Genomic DNA, 19702 nt, shown 5'->3' on the forward strand with positions numbered 1-19702 from the left:
CAAGCCAACCTGAATGCCGCCCACGTTATTTCGAGTTGCGAGTATACACTAGACATTACGGTAACAGCGCGACAGAAGTGATTTCAGAATAAAAGCGATGTTCATTCAATTAATCAGTCAGATGGTAGGCCAGCCTATCATTAACATACATACAGAAAGAAAAGAAAATGAATAAATAATAAATATCATACAATAAACTATATGTCATACATAATTTATTATTGATATTATTTCCACACACTGGTTTCACTTCAGATTGATGGTAGACCACCCGTCGGAGTCACTCAAACTATTCTATTCTATATATACTGAGCTCTCTCCCTAAATGTTTCAATTTTCGCTTTGATGTTTAGCCTACTCTTATTTCAACACAGACCACCATTACTGCTGGACGATTTGACTGCAAATCAGTAAGACTATTTCAAACTTTTTCCTTATTTTTTTTATTCAATTTTTTTAACACGGTTTTCAACCGTTCTGAAGTCATTCAACCGTCATGAATTGCATAAACAAAATAAACACCTTTGCTCAATTTGAGCACATCATAATATAGCTCAGTACAACCTCCGTTAGCTGATAGCTCCGTTATTTGGACAAGCAGTTGCGTGATGCACACGCCTACTATCAACCTCAAGTGAAAATGTTTCATTTTCATTGTAATCTGAATTAAGACCCCGACGACATAGTTCAAATATAACGTTCTATTGGGCTTTAATTTTGAAATTCTACATCAGAAAGTCCTGGGAGCGGTCTACTACTAATCGGAAGTGAAGCTGGTCTGTAGGAAAAAATAACTTTCCTAATAATATCAATATTGAAGAATGTAGCTCATGTATTACATTTTGATTAGAATTTAATATGTATTCATTTAGTTGAATAGGCCTATTTCAGTTTATACTGTAGTGTTACTGCTTTTAATGTGAAAACACCGTAATGCCTAGTGTAAACACATAACTCAAAACAATATGGGTGTTAGTTTGTCCATGTTTCTTGAAGTGGAGGCTGGCTTGACTGCAGTTATTTGTCGAGTAACAGACGTACTCACAGGCACTGCTCTATTTGCTACTTAATATTGTTACTGCTAATAAGAGGGCGGCATTACAACACATCTTACCACAACCAGCACCGGCCGCTATTATTATCAATGTTACCGCCGTCGATGCCCCCAGCGTCAACTACAAGCACCAGCAGGGGGAGCGCTTGTGCCTTTCACCCTGCATTATGAAATCATTTCATCATATGAACAGGTTCATATTTTCTAGGCTATTATATTGTCTTCACTGTATTATTGACAGACACAATCAATAAAAAGCGAAGGAAATTATTAAAAATGTATCAGAGTGTATAGATCATATGCGTGTGGGTTGTGCATGATGATGTGACAATACATTTTCCCATTTTTGGTAATAAAAACAAATTACTATGTTTTGTTCACAACATAACAAAAAATTAGGGGACCACATGCATGTTTTTATTTGTGTTCAAAAATAAACTGACAAAATTATGGAATTGGATCATCCCTCTGACCCACACTGTTATTTTTATTAGGAGCTGTGTGTAAAGAGGTATACAGCAGAGATAAATGCTGTAGATATTTTTATTGACTGATAACACTGAAGTGGAAGAATGTGATATATCATGATCATTTTTTAATGAAGTAAAAATGGGTTGCGTTAACGAGATTGTATGACAAAGGAATATTCCTTGAAATGCCATTTTTCGAATGCTCTGTTATGGATCCTGTTCAAATACCTCTCTCCTTTTCCACATCTTAGCTTCTTATTCATTTGACTTAATCTATCTTGTTATTTATTCACATAAATAGTTATTGTTAATTTTTTTGTGTCAAGTTTTTTTATGAGGTGAGGAAATGTTTTGTTAATTATTTAAAAAAAAAAAGGCTCTATTGATTTTGATGTTTCCTACTCATCAGAACATCCAGACCTGGTGGGACTGCATCGTGGTGACGGCAGCACTTCTCCATGTAATTCAGGTGATTGAGTTAAAGGTTATAATTGAATGCCAGGTGGATCACTAAACCACATCCCCACATCGTGCATGATGGGTAATATGTAGCCCATGCCAGCAGAGCGAGGTAGCGCTCCATTATAGTATGTTTGACGAGTTGGCCCAATTGCTATGTGATCACCCGAGGAAAGTTTTCTAAAGCAAACATAAACACACAGAAGCACAAAAACAGCACATTCGGATATTTTAATGTTGATTTTGATTGATTTTTAATCTTTACCCCTCCCACCATGCAATGCTCCTGAGGCCTGTGTTACTACACATGTCAAGGGACCACTTGGACCCATAGAAGTGGCAGCAGTGAACCCAGGGTCAGGTCGGTTCCCTGTTGGTTAAATCAAAATGAGTTGGTTGCTTGGTCTTCGAAATACACATTCACATTCACTCGCAAGCAAACGTATGATGCAAGGCTTGATCGAGCACTACAAAATAAAAACAGTAAAAACAGGAAAGAGGAGCCCAAGGAAACGCTGTCTCGCCCGTTTGCAGTGAGGAAACACTAGACGCAGAGTTTACATAAATATATGTTTTTAAATTAAATTAAAAATTAAAATTCAATTGCCAAATAATAAGAAAAGTGAATAGAATATAAATAAATAGAAATAGAAATATATATATATTTATATATATATTAGGATAATTCACTGATAATAGTTGTTTTAGGGCTAATACAATATAGTGTAGCAAAAATGAAAAGAATAAATAATAATAAGGTTATATTTCATTAAAAAAGCAGCATATATATTGAATATTAAAAATTGAATTAAAAGCTATAGACTAAACTACTGAGGTAGGTCTGGAGTTTGATTTTAGTAGTGAGAGTAGTAGTAGTATAGTAGTAAAAAGACACCTCATCGTGGGTTTTAGTTATAACTTTAGGAATAATTAAAAGGCCACCCCAGAAGACATGAGGGTTCTAGAGGGCTCATCAGATAAAAGCAAATCTGTTATAGATAAAAAAGACCAAGACCAATTGAGAGCTTTGGAAAAAACAGTAGAAGGACATTAAAATTGATTCTTGGTCTCGGTTTATTTCAAGCGTCTCAAGAGTCCCACAGTGCCAACCAAAGACTCAACGATGTGGGTTGTTTGTTACCTTATATCTTTACTGTGCTTGACATGTTTGCCTCCCCCTCACACTAGAAATGATCTCAGGCACAAACTGGCTCACATTTCATCTTTAATGTCCTCTCTCTGCTTGTTCTGCAGTGTTCACAGACACATTGTTGCCCCTGTGTTTGCGTGATGGACATCCTCTGGGCCTGCCTCGTCTCCTGCGCGACTGGCACAAGTTGTCAGCGTTCTATACATTCTGTCCACATCCAGCAGATCCAGATTGGTTTTGGCCTAGACCAAGGTCTGAACGTGTCCTCTTCCACACAACACTCACAAAACAGTCTCACCGCTAGTAACGAGTGAGAAACACACTATTATTATTTTGATGATTATTATTATTATTTGTAGTATGCGTCGTTATCATTGCTGCTGTTATTATTAATAACATGATTACATCTATAAGTATCACTGCTATTATTATCATTATGACAACCAGTCTGACTGCTCCTGCTCTCTTCTCTATGTCTTTCCCCTCAACCCAACCAGTTGTGGCAGGTCGCAACACTTTCAACATCCATCGTAGCATTCTCCCAAACAGTCCAGTGTGCTGCTTGTAGAATGAAAAACTATAAACCAAAGTTGTTGTTTTTTTTTATCTTAATTGCAATTTGGAATCTTTCTTTGTCTTTATCTTGTCCAGGTGTTTAGTTGAAGTCTGTTTCCCTCCAGCAGTGCCCTCCTTGCTGAGGCGAGGACTTGGTAAAGATTTAGGTTTAGGTTCCTTCAAAGAGGAAACGGGCTTCAACATAATATATGCTCATGGATTGCAGTGTACACAGATCTCTTTTAATCTTGTCAGTCAGATATATATAACAAAAAGAAAACATCACGAGTGTGTGGGCATCCTTTGCATTTGCCTTTATTGTGTGCGCCTTTGTTGTCGAGCAGAAGCAAAGTGTTTAAGGAGGCGACCAAGACGTTGCAATTTTAGAAGCAATTCTGTGCATGTGGTGGACACCCAGATTAAATGAGATTCATTTAGTTCAGCTATAACCTGTGAATTGACAACCTGCTGTGTTGACATCTCCCATGCTTGTTGTTTGTGTGGCACCTGTAGATGACGTACAATTTTAGCCTCACCTACGAGCCAAGGTGTTTTTTTTCAAACTGGCGAAAATCCACCAATGAGGACCTTTTTAAACTGGTGGAAATTGGAGATGTCAGCAATGGTTCAGCCATCTCTTTATCCCATGCAGGGTTGACGCACCAAATTCTGGGCCACACCCACCACAATTTTTTGAAATACATAGTTCAGTCTCTCAACCGATGTATTCAGGAAATTTTTAATTCATGTTATGATTAATTACTTAGAAAACACTTATTACAAACTAAAAAACCTTTTAGTTCCAGGCTATCCAGGTCCCCCCACCACCCTTGGGCCCTGGATAGTCTGTCCCCTTTCCCCCCAGTGCTACGCCTGTGATCCCACGCTCACAACCACAGTCAGTCTGACATCGATGGGGTTCTTGTCCCTTAAATCAAAACTCAGATTTCTAGGATACTGTCATAGAAACAGAAGTTGTGTGTTCTACTGTATGTTTGCTGAGGTTGTAAGTCTCAGGCCTCCACTGTTTTAAAAGTAATCCCTTAGGCAGCCTGCTCAGACATACCGCTGCCTCGGCAGACACAATAGATCATGTTGAACGGCAGATGCACTGCAGTTTCCTCATGTCAAGACTTCATTACATAGCTAATTATCACGTTTAATGGGACTATTTCCATGTCTTCATTACCACACGCTGTTACTGATTTCTTTTCTGGAGGCACAGACGAGGCCCAATGAAACTTAATGCAGTGGAAGGCCAAGATCACTTAACATTCAATTGGAACAAAATGAAATTACTTTAAGTACGGCTGCAATGATTGCAGTGTTGTGAAGAAATGTGCGAGTAAAAATGATGGCTTAGTTTCATTAATTTCACTGGAGGTTTCTGCTGACTGCTCCTTTTTTTGCACTTTTGTTTCGTTAGGAGTCTGGACATGTAAAAATTGCTTTTCAAACTAAAAGAGGGAGAAATGTGTCATTATAATGGCAAATGAATTGTTGGCAATGGGAATAATGGTTATATTGTTTTCAAATATTTGTCACCAAACTTGTCCTCTGCCATGTTCACATTTGCAGACAATATAAAACTTTTAAAGGCAAGAAAACACAACACTGCTTTTGGTTAAGTCACCTTGCACTTGTTCTTCGTGGGTGGAAGCAGAGGGTTTACACAACCTAATCTGAGTAGTTAGTCTGCAATTCAAAATTTAGGAGTGTGAGTGCAACAATTCAGAAGAGTGATGGACGTTTTGACAATCTGTAATGGAAAACAATCGCAATAAAACTTCCATTTGCGCCTCGTAATATTGTTACGGCGTTGACAGCGATGTGTTCTGCCAACTCTTGTCAGCTCTGATGCCTGAGGTTCGGAATCAGCCAAAACAAAAACAGAAGTCTCAAGTGATTTCAAAGTGGGCATTAACAAAACAAAAAGGGTTCTGCTCTCAAAACTGTATTTTTTGTACCAACAAATCTGCTTTGAATGTTGGATTGAAGTACAGTGTCAAAATGCTAAACACAAAACAATAACTCACCCACATTGAAACAAGGAAATTCAACAAATAAGAGCCTTTTCTTTTCTGAACAATATCTTTTTAATTGAAGATGTTTATGAATTTGCTTGATCAGTCCTTTATGCGCATTGAATCAAAAATAGGGTCATTATAGTCATTGTCATCACACCAGCTTGCATGGATACATACTGTTTTCTCCTAAGACAATATATACTGTATGTTTGAACGACAGTAATGGTCTAAATTTAGACGCAACCTGCAGACAGGCAATGGCAATATTAACAACAGGTTGCCTTGGTGGGTAATCTTCTTTAGCTTCATAGACAGTTTAACACATGGGGAAAACTCACACCAAGTAGAAAAATCAAAATGTCTTTGTCTTATAGTCCTATGAAATCAGTTTTGTCATTTTAAAATGGAAACTTTCAGGATTCCCATGGGAGCTGGATGTTGTTTCTGGGGCAAAGTTTATTGACAATCTGAAATCTTTCTTTCTCTGAACCGAACGGGAAGATTGATACCAATTTTATGACTCCGTGTTCAACACAGATCTGATCAGGACAAGGTTAGATTATGTTTGCAAGAGTAAACAACGAAGCGAGGTGATTCAAGGTGTGCACATAAAATGAATGGATGTGAATGATATCAATCTTCTCATCTATTCCCAGACATTAAGTTCTTCCTTCAACGGCCTTTTATTTAAGGCACATTCTGATTTCTTAATTCAAGGGGTCGCATGAACTCAATGATTTTTGGCAACCTTTGATAAAACCAAACATAGTTGTTTTTCAGTGAAGGATCTTACTCTTAATAGACATCCCTTAAACACATAAGCATTGTTATTTAAATAATGGCAGACGACATATAGTGTATAATGTACATTACACAACGCAACATCTGTGGTTATATGCAGTTCATGGCACTAGCTTCGCATTGATCTCTTCTGCTTTCTGGGATGTTGCTTGCACTGAAAGTCCTCAGGATGCAAGCACAGGATTAAAAACTGTACAAACTGCTGCTGCTGGACTGTTACTGTTGAAGAGCTAGAAAAATAATCCAGTGGCCCAGCCTTTCCAGGGGCGGCGGGGTGTCCTCTGTAGGGTAAATAAAGGGAGGCTCATATTCAGTGTACAGAGAACAGGGGTGGAGGTGTCAAATGAGTCACCAAAGGTATGAGTCTGACGGACATTGAAAAGGCCAGCGGGCCTCTTATCTGTCCATACTGAAACACACACACTGGCGTCTTCAGATCGAAACCTCGTACTCTCTTGTTTCCTGTGAAGAGAATGAACGCGTCACATCTCAGAGAGAGCGCCGAGAGGTTGTCAGACATTTTTCTCTAACACCAACATGGTTGACCATCAGACAACTAAACACGATTTACATTTTAGTTAATTACATTAAAGTGAAACTGAGCTGTAACTCATTTTGTAAGGGGATATTACAATCATCATGTTGGACCGTGTTAGAAAAAGGCTTCTATGACTATGGGGCAGCTGGCAGCTTTTCAAATTACACTGGCATGCACTAGCAGCACAGCATGATACATCAATGTCCTGTCATGGCTCAAAGATGCGATGACTGTGGCTCTCATCCCCAAACCCACTGCTTTCTGCTGAAGATATAAATGATAAGTCTCAGCTATATTTAGTTACAGTTTTAAACAAGAAGCACTTGTATTGCCTTGTGTACTACCATTGGCTCATGATAAAAGAACACATGCTCATGGTATTAGTAGTTTGTCATCAAGACTGCCAGAAAATCTTAAAAAAAGTCAATACCTCATCAATATTCATATTTAAGTAGAAAAGCAAACAAACCAATCAGATTATCTATTCCATAAGTGTTACCTGTGGTGAAGTATGAAGTTTGTACTATGTATTGGTCTTGAGTTACCATGCAGACAGAATGTGCATGTGTGATTCTCTATTTAAACGATCTACGTGCATGGTCTAAAGCGCACGGCTCGTTTGTGTCTTTGTTTCCACTTTTGTTAGTTTAACATTTAAAAAAAAAGTTGCTGCGCCGGGCTCATTGTTCAAAAGGGTTATACTTCATCTGTTCTCTAACTGCGTGTAAGAAAAACAATTCCATCTCCCATTCCCTGCTATCACAAAGGTGGAATTTACCAGGTAGTAAGGAACCCCTTCCTCTGCAGAGGAAAGGCATTTATGCGTGTAGTGCACCCGCCTGTTATTGTGCCTCAATATAACTTGCCGTCGATCTGAACCTAGCAAAGACACTTTCAATGTGCTTGGCACTGCTTTGTGCCAAATGTAAAATAGGAGCCCACAGAGTCACAGAGTAAAAGTCACAGATGCCAGCCCGACAACATAATGTCCTGCATGTCATGCACAACGGCGGAAGGATATAAAAGACTCAGTCATTTCCTAAACATCTGCCACTGTACAGTAATGGAGGAAAAAAATTGTTGGGGTCTATTTTCAGTGGCAAATTCAACCACATTTAGTGCTCAAGTGAGTATTTGGGGCAGGAGGACAGTGAAGTTGGGAAGATCTTACCTCATTGTTCTTCAGGATTGCCAGCATGGAGGAAGAAGAAAAAGAGTAACTCAACACAAAGAAAGAAAGAATGTCATCAGTTAGGAGGATGATGCTGTACCTAATCAATGATTATACACATTACAGTCCAAGGGGATTTATTGATATATATACTTGTAGAACCTGGTTAAAACATAAATAAATGAAATAAATTCCTAGCTATGAATTATTGATACAACTGTCAAAGGCTTGAGTAGAGGAAGTCTTAGAGCGTATCAGCCATTGGTCATGATGTTTGATCTTCACCTGGAAAGGGGATAGGCACAACTTTCTGAGCCTATGTCCCAACATGCAAAGCTGCTGCCAAAAGTCCCACTACTAATTATTGAACTTAAGACAAAAAAATATGCAATGAATTATTTGTGGATTCATTTAGGTCAATTTTGGGAGATCTTTTCAAAAAGCCAACAACTGAGATGATGACATGATGTAAATCTATGTGTCTAACAAAGCTATATCAGTTTCAGAATGGAGCCAAAAGGTTAAGTGAGAGGAGAGAGAGGTCAGAGGAGAATGGCAAGACTTGTTTGAGCTGACAGAAAGGCTAGGGTCACTCAGACAACCAGTCTTCACAACAGTGGTGAACAGAGAAGCAAAAGATGACAAATAAACAAGTCAAACTTTGAGGAACTACAGCAACATCAAGCCACGTCCGGTTCTACTCTGCTGAGGCAGCAGATGGTACGGTCGGTCATATTGTCCACTCTGCCTTATTAATAATCCTGCCATGTCCTGGGGTCCAACTATTTTGTGATAATTCGATCGGAAATTGTGTTCACCAATATGGAAGCATAACTGACATGAGAAAGTGCTTGAAGTGGGTCCTGCTTTATTACCTGACCTTGAGGGCCCAGAGATGATTGTCCAAATGTATTTCTAAGACGTTTTTAGTTTTGTGCTTACATGTTGCATATCCTTGCCTGGTGCTCCTGACTAATGCAGCAGACACGAGACCCTGCACCAGGCTCCTTCAAGTCAAAATTTCCAATCATACAAACACCCAAATATGATGCTGATTTTATGGTCTAACATGTTGGCTCACCGTTGTCTCATGAACGGAGCTGTCGACTGCAGATTCTCCAGGGATGTTTTCATATGGTAAATTGGAGGACAGGGAGAGTCGTAGTGATTTATTCTGAACCCTGAGCACCAACAGAAAAAAAAAATACATTCATGAAAAATGTATGTTTCACAATACATGTACAATACAAACAATCCTTGCTGGAAGACTTCACAATTATTACCTTGGAATAATGGCATCAATGTAGAAATGGTGAATAAACCCAGAATTTGCCTCTTTCTGAGCAAATGCTGTTCAGATAGAAGCTGCCCAAACCCCCTTTATTTTCAAAATGAGAAAATAATTAAAATATGGTTTCTTATTTTTTAGTTTAGTTATTGAATAATCTTAAACTACTCTTTTTTTTCTCTAAAGGGGATGTGGTGGCACATTGCTAAAAGTGTTTGTCAGAAGTCTGCTTTCTATTGTATTTGTCATATTTGAAACACCATTTTTATTCCAGTGTAGAATGAAAAGTGGGAATTAATCCAAAATTGTCCAAACTTATTCATATCTAAATCTAATGCATATTGGATTTATGATGGTCTGGATATAGCACGATCAATGCATCACTTTATTGTGACTTTACCAAGATTCTGTGCAGGCAGCCCAGCTTATAAAACGTTGACGGTGGTAATAAGAGGTGCAGGCTAGCTTCGATGGAGGAGGATGGTATGATGAAGGGTCATTAGTATTAGGAGTGACACTTTAGTGCTAGCAAAACTCGAAGACGTATCAAAACCTACATGTGCTGACAGCAGCAAGGGAACAGCAGCACTAGGCCCATAATACATGTGGCTTCAATTCCACTGCAATGTCAACAGTATTAAAGCTGCATTCATTTTTTTTTTTTTTTGTAAAATTTGTCCTCCACATGCCATGAAAGTTGCTTTGGCAACATGTTAGCAAACAGTTGCATCTTTTTTATAGCACAAACAGAACAACATTAGCATTTCATTTGGAGTTGTGTTTGTGTGATATCTCATGTCTGGCTTTCCGTTAGTGCTCCAGTGTTCACCAGCTTGGCTAACTTCTGTAAGTGCATTGCAGGTAGCATCATTGTTTTTTGGAATGCTAGCATTTGTATTGCTGCGAGTGAAAGCTACATTTATATGTATGTCATATTCATTGTTATTGTCAGTAGTGGCTTCAGAAAGCCCCCCCAAACTTTTTTGTTTTAGTTTTACACTTTTCACTCAGTAATCACAATGACAAAGTAAAAACTAAATTTATTTTAAAAAATCCCAAACTGAAATCTCCAATATAGATGTACTGTATTTAGACCCTTTGCTGTGGCACTCCAAATTGTGGCCGTGCACATTCTGTTTGCTGTAACTAAACTTGAGATGTGTCCTGAAGTTGACCGGCGTGGTTAAATCAATTGATTAGACCAAGATTAAGGAGGTACATCCAAGTGTCTTCAAGGTCATAAAATGAACCGTGTATGTCGGGGGCACTAACCAAGCCATGGAGTCCAAATAAGTCTATGTTGACCTCTGTGATAAAATTGTGGTGGGTCATTGATCAGGGCAGGGGTATAAAACCAATTCGAAAGCTTTGAATTGGTCACACAGTGAAACCCCCAGCGCTCTTCCTGGTGATGACCATCCACTTAAAGTAACTCATTACGAATGGCCTTCATCAGAGTAGTAACTAGGATTGGAAGTCAAATACAGGGAGTTGCTCGATCCTGCTCCAGAATGCACACAAGCCGAGACTGGTACTACACTGTTCTCCTTCTAGGACGACAATGATCTGAGGCATACAGCCGAGACAATGCTGACTGTGGCTTCAGGACAAGTCTCTGACTGTCCTTGAGTGGCCGACTCAAACCCCACACAACACCTGTGGAGACAGATGCTTCCCATCCAATCGGAGGGAGCTTGAGAGGATCTGTGAGGAAGAATTAGATAAACCTCCCACAGTCAGCCGTGTGGAGCGTTTAGAAGAGTCTAAGCTGCAATGGCCGTCAAACAAGTTTCTACCAAGTACCGATTTATGGGTCTCAATACTTTTGTAAATAAGAGATAAACGTTTTTCATGAAAATATATAATAATAAAATGTGTTATCACTTTTTCAGCATGGGCTACTTTGGGGGGCATGACTGGGCATTTTATGAATCAAAATTAAATCTACAAAACAAAACAGTATGGAAGTAAGGGCATTACTGTAGATACATTTTTTTTCTTCATTATTCAATCTAACTCTAATTTAAAGTATCTCAATCATTTAACATTTTCTTGTTCTTTTCATTTTTGTCTTAAAAGCACAATGCTTCTCTATTCGGAAATAAAAATAAAAAACAATCTAATGACCTAATTTATAAAAAATAATACTCGATTTTCATTATATCGAGGATAAGAAGTATCAGTAGTAGTAGATCAAATCAAAATCAAAACAGAATTTCCCCAGCTTTACTGGTCATTCAAACTTACTTTGAGAAGTAGATGTACATCCCAATTATGAGGATGAGGAGAAGGCTGACAGGGATGAAGACCGCAAACGCCACTTGGTCCCCCTCCACTCTGATGTCTGTAGTAGATACTACAGAGAAAGAAAAGGTAAAATAATTGATTTTGTTCAGAACAAACGCAAACTGCCATTATCATATTATTATTGTTTTTGTAAGTGCTTAAAGTTTTCTTTTTATTATTTAAACAGTCTCACATGAAATGTTCACACAATAGTCCTCTAGAATCTTTCATGCACCTCAAGACGTGCAGGTAAAATGTTGACTTTTTGGCAAAACTTACCATCTAATCTGCGCTCATCATACCCCCCAGGGTGGGCTGAGGAGAATACATTAGAAAGGAAAGATCAACATGGGAAAAGAGCTTAATTAGAAAACATGCAGGCAAAAAATAAATGTACTCAGTCGAATCAGACCTGAAAGACTCAGATCAACAAAAATGTGATAGTAATATGTAAGTCGAAGTTTATTTCAGTAAACTGACTTTTATAATATTATAATATTAATATTTAAATATTTTTGTCGGTATGTGCGTGGTGTATGTGTGCGCGCGCGTGTGTGTGCATACCTCGTTCTTTTCATGCACAGTAAAATATTTGGTTGCAAGCTAAATTAAATAAACAAAAAGTGGGTTTCTATTATCATAGAAAGAATCAAAGTTTTGCTCAGCTCATTCATATATGCATTTGCTACATCCATCAGTGGGGACTGATTTGTAGTGGGGACTGATTTGTTAGTATAAATTTGTCTAGATTAGAAGCAAATACAGTGTGTGTGTGTGTGTATGTGTGTGCTTGTGCCTTCTCCCAGTGCTTACCTGCTGCCATAGTAACCAGCAGTACTACTATCTAAGTGGACTAGAGGCAAAACAGCCAATCAGAAACAACCCAGTCCAGTTTCCCAGTTGGCTGGACTTTTTGGCACACGTTAGCTCACAGGCAAGCCTGAGAGTTTCCAGAGCAGAGATGCTGAGAGACACTGTGAGTGAGTTTGCCAGCACCGAGTAAGGGACACCATGCAGAGGGCAACTCAAGTGGATATTATTGCACACTTTGATTAGGAAAAAAGTATTTTCAGGACAACTCTTGTCCAAATAATTCTTTTGCATGATTATAACACCCCCCCCCCCCCCACCTAATTAATGTTCATCCTTGCTCAAAATCTTCTTTCTTTGCTCAAATAGTCCCATCACATACTCTAGAATAAGGTGTCAATGTAAAGCAGTTATTGTCAGTTCGCGACGTGCAAAAGTTGGGCCGCGAAACCTCCGAGAATCTCTACTAAAAGCATGGTTCCAATGTGTCCCCACAGCACTCTGTCTCCTTTCGGTGCTTTGGGCAGGGTGCACACTTAAACTAAAGGCCACTCTTTTGTCGTTTAAGCCTCTGGACTGGAACAACCTTCTTCAAAGTGTCAGGACAACAAAAAACTAGAGTCATTAAAAAAGCCACATACACTTTTCTTCTCTGGCCTTTCACTGTGATTGATGTGTTTTTCCTGCTTTTTTGAAACACGCTCAGTCTTCTTTGTTCGCCTCAGTTTCTTGTTTTGTTCAATTGTCTGTCAAGGTGCTCCGTGAAAGCACTAAGTAATGGAGGAGGTTTAAGGGATCATGTGACAAAAAGGTCAGGTTTGATAAATCATTGTAAATTTAATTTTTCCCGCACATTTGCGCACATTACGTTTACGACATTACACAAAACCAGAAATGAAAACAGCACACGAGTTCACGTGTATATAGATATATATGTTTTTGTGTGCGTGTGAGATCTATTATATATTCAGCCAAAAAAATAACAATAAAAAAAACAATCATCCTTGACTTAAAGATAGGTTGTGCCCAAAAGGTTCCACATCCCAGTGGAAAAAACAACTAAAAGATACAAAAGGAATAATTTATTTTGGCTCATTTGGCAATATCTGTGTATAAAGGAATTTGCTAGATATCAGATCAGAAACATAAAATATAGAAACCATGTTGTCCGACCATAGTCCTGTTAACATGGGAGCGGCCAGGAAGTATTTCACGGAAATTACATTCAAGAAGTTTAAGACAAAACTAGTCTGGCTTGTGTGTTTTGTGTTAGGTCAGCGGCCACTGCATTGTCAGCTCTGAGAGCAAGGACCTTAATAAAAGAAAAACAGTAAAATACAATAAATGGTCTGCTGTGAAACCTTGACACCATGAAGTGCTCTACTGTGCATCAACAGTCTGAGTGCATCTCGCAGGCCAAAGGGACAGGACCAGGATAAAGACACTGGCCACTCTGACCATGATGAAATGTTCAATCTGAACGCAGTCAGGCAACAGCCCCAGAGCAGGTTAGTCCTGACAGGCCTTCCACTGTCTACACCCATCATTGACTCAAATTCAAAAGAACATACAGAAAGTTTCACAACAGACAAACATGTTTGGGTTTTTTTACATTTTAACTACACCGCATAATGAAACAGTAAATGAATCAATGGAAGCATATTAATGAATCCAGAATTACAATAAACCATTTAAACTCGGTTGGCTCAAACTCATTGAAACCAGTTTCACAAAATGAAATTTTACCTAACTTCAACTCTTTTTTTAATGCTAAAAATTCAGGGCTATTTTAATGTCTACATTAAGTTTTCTGTAGTATTTAGACTTTCAATAATCGTGGCCATTGTTTTTGTTTCCACTGACAATTTTATCATATTCCATGACAAGGCTTTTATGAAACACTCACATTTTTTTGTTAAGTATTGAATTATGGAACAATTCATTGTGTATTTGTATTTATTAATATATTAATGAGGATTTCATACATTTGTATGTTTTGTCACCACCCCAAATAAGGCTATTAAGAGGCGTTTAAAGACCCTCAGGCACTGTGTTGAACTACAGTTGACCTTATGATGTGGGAAATACATAAGGCTGTAGTTTCTTACCTTTGCAGACAGGTGGCAGCCCACTCCACTGGGATGGGTGTCCAGGGACACAGTGGAGAACAGGTTCACCCAGCAGCTGGTGGCCGGCCAGGCAGGAGTAGTGGAGAGTGTCTCCTGCCTTGAAGTGGAGCTTGCTGGAGCTGGGGATCCCATAGGTGGGGGTCCCTGGGTGACTGCAGGGCTCAAAGGTCTCAGCTGGGGGTAAAAGTCGCCATGAAATTTGGTCTAGATAGTCATGGTCAGCCAAGAATTACTCTTTCAAGATATACATTTCTATCCAGATTGCCATCAAATGTTTATGAACACAACGCAAATGTTGAGTTCTAATAACAAACCATGTGGTTGGAACTGACAAAAGAAAATTTGTCTTGTGAAAAAAAAAATTTGAATTACAAGTTATATCGGTGGTAGGTTACAAAAAGACTGAAAAAGAATACGCTTTAGGGCAAACCTGATAAAATACAAAGTAAAGTATTGAGTGTAGCAGTACACACACACACACACACACACACACACACACACACAGTTTCAGATGCTGTTCATGTCAGATGATGTGACAAACACTGTATGGAGCAAACTGATGCCTTTAAAACTGTCCGCCCTGAACATAAACCCACTACGCACGGCACTGCTGAGCTGGAGGTCAGAATATATATTTAAAACTGACTACATACAGCTTGAAATGACAGAAGGTCCGAGCAACATGGTGAAATAGAGTCACTGAAATGCTGCTTCACCCATGACCCCTAATACTGACAAGAAAAAGATTCTAACATAATTTATCACATTTTTAACCATGACAAGTCGTTGATATGCACAATCACTACAACTTACTGAATACTGAATTTTGACAAAACGATCCCCCTTAACTGCTACAGTACAATGATCAGCCTGGAAGAAAAAAGAAATTGTGTCATGTGTGCTTGCAAAAGCAACTGGGGTGAACTATAATTGCATTAGCAATGAAAATATGTCTGTGACATGTGAGAGGACGGTTCAATTTTCACATCATGACGCATGTTTCTCCGCAGTCCCTTGCTCCTGGAGCTGAAGGGAAGTTTTGGACGTTTCTTTATTTTTGACACAATAATTGTCTTTCTCTCATGATCTCATACATAATGATGACCCAGCTTGTCTCTGGTTGTCTGGTTAAATTAACTATAAGTCAGTGCCGTCGTACATTATGTCTCCACGTAGAAAGTAGGTGAGCCAGATAAATGAGATGTTCATGGAAAATGAGATCAATGGCTTCAAGGCTAAGGGGAATTATATTAATTATATTTTTAATCATACTGACAGACTTCTATATTGCCACATCTGTCAGAAAAAAAGGAATAGCAGGAGGTCAAGGCAGATGGTGTTGGCAAAATTTCCATTAAAATGAAGGAAAGCCAAGAACATGCAAAGTTATACAATTTATTTTACACAAAAACCTTTGTGTAGAATACACTGATATGTGTTCCTTTTCACACAGCTGTATGATAAAACAGTACATTCTTTTCTGTGTGAAGACTCTTTATAACACCAATTTAGGTCATCTTGGGACACTAAAAGTCTTCATTCAAAACCAGGCTAATTAACTTATTTTAACACTGATATCTTTGTATAGGAGACAAACTGTGTGATATATTATTACCTGAACCAGAATAAAAAAAGAGTCTAAAGCTCCAGAGTTTTCTGTGTTAAGTTTACCCAAATTCAAAAGGGTTGAAGGGAATTCAACCAGAAGTTTCTCTAAATCTTTTTCCTTAAGGGGTTACTCAAGGAAAAGTCAGAAGGTTAAGGTTGGGCTCAAATAAGACTCATGATTCAGAGCTGATGCAAGTTCAGATGCTATACTTGTACAAATGAAAATTGATAGAAGTATCTCTATAAAGAAGGACAAGAGGAAGCTTGAGGGAGAGAATTTCAAACCCTGCCTGCTACTTTCATACTTCCACACAACTTGCCAATCACTGCATAAAAACCTGTGTCCGATTGATTGTTTGTCTAAAGCTCTGTTCATACCTGGCGTTAACATCCCTCTGAATTGATTCGATCACAGATGGACACCTGGCATTAGAACGTCTCCACATGCGTCTTGACTGAGCAGTTGTGATTGGATCTCACTACCCTGCTCAATGATCTCGTATTGTACATCAATTCTTCTTGTAAAAAGCCAAATGTGTTGTTTTTCTCTAACCAGCAGGAGTCAGCACTGCACTTCCTGTCCCTAGTCTGCTGGAAATTAAAATAAGAACAAATCAATATGATACAGACTGGGTCTATTGCTTGACCGGTTCCCATTGCCCATGATGATGTTTGACGCACTTGTAATTCATCTCAATAGCCAACCTACATGATTTGACCGACTTATATTTGTTTGCAAATGAGTGCTTACTTCCAGGTCTGTTGAGTAGGAGTAGTAGTGCATTCACACCTATACTTACAGCTTTCCACGTGTGATCGGATCACCCAAGACTGATGTTAATGCCAGTTAAGAACAGATCCTAAAGTGCGCAGTGGTTTTAGTGTAACTAGCCTTGAGAAACACTTCAACTCTGGTACGTACGCAGGCATCTGGGCAGTTTCTGGTTCCACTTGGGGCCTGAGGATCCGCGGTTGAAGCAGGTGAGCAGGCTGTTTCCAGACAGAGTGAAGCCCTTGTCACAGATGTACTGGATGGTCGAACCCACAGTGAAGTGGGGACCTGAGAGCACCCTCCTGCTGTGATCCACTTTCCCAGGGTCAACGCAAGACACCACTGGATAGAACAGCGAAGAACAGAGTCATTTATTTATTTTCAACTAACTGCTTTCCTGTTCTGCTGGCCTCCGGCCTACTGCACACTTCATGCTCATCTTACGAGGAGCAGTGGACCACAAGCGTGTTCATGTATTGAATGACAGCTCTGAGCTCCCACCCATGATTTTGCTTTCTCTGATTGGTTAGAAGGGTAAGACTCGCTCAAAAACTGGCAAAATGTACTCCGGTGGTGTGGACAACAACTGTAAGAGCTAATCTGACTCACGGGTTTACAAAAGCAGTCCACAGAGTTAATGGAAAAGCATTGTATTAAACAGTTAACTGTCTGTACCCTGTGTCATTTCTGCGAACACGTTTTTACTGTGTAAGTGAACTTGGTAAAAAATGGCAATTTTATCAGTTCATAGTTAAATCTACAACAAAATAAATAGTTAAACAATTGAAGGGGTCTGAACACTTGCTCGAGGCACTGTACAGTTAATCAGATGAGAACAGGCAGATTCATTGACAATTATACTGAGTTGAATTATTTTTAAACCTGGAATTGTCATATCTGCAGGAATGAAATGACCCCCAGCTAGCAGTCCACTATCTTAGTCTATTTTTTTTTCAGGTAAAGTGAGCTGGAAATTGATCTTCATGTTTGATAAATTGTAAATCATTTATATCATATATATAAATAAATTACAAATGACTCGCGTAGTCACGTGTAAGGTCTGGATACAATTAAAACTTAATTGAAGTCATCTAAAGATACCATCCACCATTATCATACCATTATTATAAATTCTATTTATCATGTGTATTGCATTGTTCGTGCTAGACGTGAGGCACTCTCTGGGGCTAAGCTTGTATCTAAGACCTCTCCCATGTCAAGTGGATCGAACGTTAGCAGTGACAGCCTTTGTGTGTACTCACCCCTTTCACAGCTTGGTAGGTCACCGCTCCAGGTGAGGTCCCATTGGCACATGAGCAGCTCTGCACCCACCACCTGATAACCTGGGTAACACTGGTAGGTCACCACGGTGCCCTGGACCAGCTCAGGGTGGGACGCACTCTTCCATCCGTTGGAGATCTCTGGTAGCTCGGGGCAGGTGTCGTTACGAGCTACCTCTGCAGGGAAGGGAAAGATGAACATGGGTAATTCAAAGGGAAATTAATGTCAGTTTGAGTTGTGTGAGCTTGAAGTCGATTACAATTACACTGTCAGGCTTGTGACAAATGTCAATGAATTGCTGTCATCTATCGGCAAACACAAGAGTCAGAGCTCCGTCTAAACTCGCCAGCATGCTGGTTGGGTCTTTTAACAACTTGTGTGGGTACTTACAGTTTCATGTTGGCTGTTTTTTTCTTTCATTTTAAGCTATGTTTCAGTTGATAGTTTGTGGACACGAATTGTAGCATAATAGTAGAATTCAGACATAGATCTTGGGCACTTTCCCCCCAAAGCTTGAACTGTCCGGATAACTGTAACCCACCAAGGTGTGTTGGCTTTGCTCTGCTCACACCCAGGCACACAGCGGTAGGTCTGGCCTCTCTGTTTGCAAGTCTAATTTGGACAAACACACCAAAGTGATTGTGTTTGAGCACTAAACAAGCAAAAATTCTCCAACAGCAGCTCCACACTGCTGTCTTGTGTTTACATTCCCTTCCCTTTATCGCTCTTTGTTGATCTGTATTCTGTAGCCTCTCTTTCCCCTCGAAACGATTGGCTCTTATCAGATATAGAGTGCTGGCAATGGCATACTGCCACTCTGAGGAAAGAACGCACCAACACAAGGGATGGCTTCTTATTGTTTCCATTTTTTTGGTCCAACGCCAACACAAATATATGGCTTTGATTTTTCAGAACTTCCCCCTTCAATACGGGGCCAATTTCAATATCAACAACCTGCGCTGAATGTACTTCACTAATTCAACTTAATTCTGCAAATAATACATAATTCCATTGAGATACTACTTGATTTTTTTAAAACTATAAAAAACGGTAAAAATACTTCCGAAATAGACAAAATTCTTATGTCTATTTCTCAGGGTTTAATGACGACCTTAAAAACTGTGACATGAATAATGTTTTGTAATATTCCTAAAAAGGTTCATGCCGTAATGACAATATGCTGAGAGCAGACAGAAATATGCTGAGGTTTTAGATTGTGCAGACGTTCTTAAACCCATGCATTTAAAACACTATTACTGATTACCATGATAACTATTACAAGTGCATGGGCTTATGATTTAGT

The 19702-nt window shown here is 39.1% G+C and overlaps 1 protein-coding gene and 1 long non-coding RNA gene across 7 annotated transcripts in view; one reads left to right on the plus strand and one right to left on the minus strand.

The window, feature by feature from the left end:
* Nucleotides 1-13: 13 nt before the first annotated feature.
* On the plus strand, nt 14-3722 carry LOC118299146. 4 transcript variants are annotated; one of them, XR_007031681.1, is made up of 5 exons: nt 14-1247; nt 1934-1993; nt 2275-2344; nt 3238-3385; nt 3631-3722. It is a non-coding gene; the product is annotated as an uncharacterized LOC118299146 (long non-coding RNA). The 4 variants fall into 4 exon arrangements; XR_007031680.1 differs by lacking the exon at nt 2275-2344; XR_004789778.2 differs by lacking the exon at nt 2275-2344 and having other exon boundaries at nt 14-776.
* Nucleotides 3723-5770: 2048 nt separating this feature from the next.
* The window catches only part of LOC118299710 (seizure protein 6 homolog), a 157674-nt gene continuing 143742 nt past the window's right edge, over nt 5771-19702 (minus strand). For 2 of the 3 annotated variants that reach the window (XM_035623658.2, XM_035623656.2), the window contains 7 exons: nt 18381-18575; nt 17269-17460; nt 14718-14912; nt 12079-12114; nt 11761-11869; nt 9307-9406; nt 5771-6797 (listed from right to left, as the gene is read on the minus strand). In XM_035623658.2, coding sequence (XP_035479551.1) covers nt 6747-6797; nt 9307-9406; nt 11761-11869; nt 12079-12114; nt 14718-14912; nt 17269-17460; nt 18381-18575 — 878 coding nt within the window. In that variant the 3' untranslated portion in view covers nt 5771-6746. Of the gene's footprint in view, nt 6979-8225; nt 8235-9306; nt 9407-11760; nt 11870-12078; nt 12115-14717; nt 14913-17268; nt 17461-18380; nt 18576-19702 lie in introns of all 3 variants that reach the window. The other variant, XM_035623657.2, reaches the window with a different exon arrangement.

This window comes from Scophthalmus maximus, chromosome 11 (assembly GCF_022379125.1).
Source record: "Scophthalmus maximus strain ysfricsl-2021 chromosome 11, ASM2237912v1, whole genome shotgun sequence".
Taxonomy (NCBI): Eukaryota; Metazoa; Chordata; class Actinopteri; order Pleuronectiformes; family Scophthalmidae; genus Scophthalmus; species Scophthalmus maximus.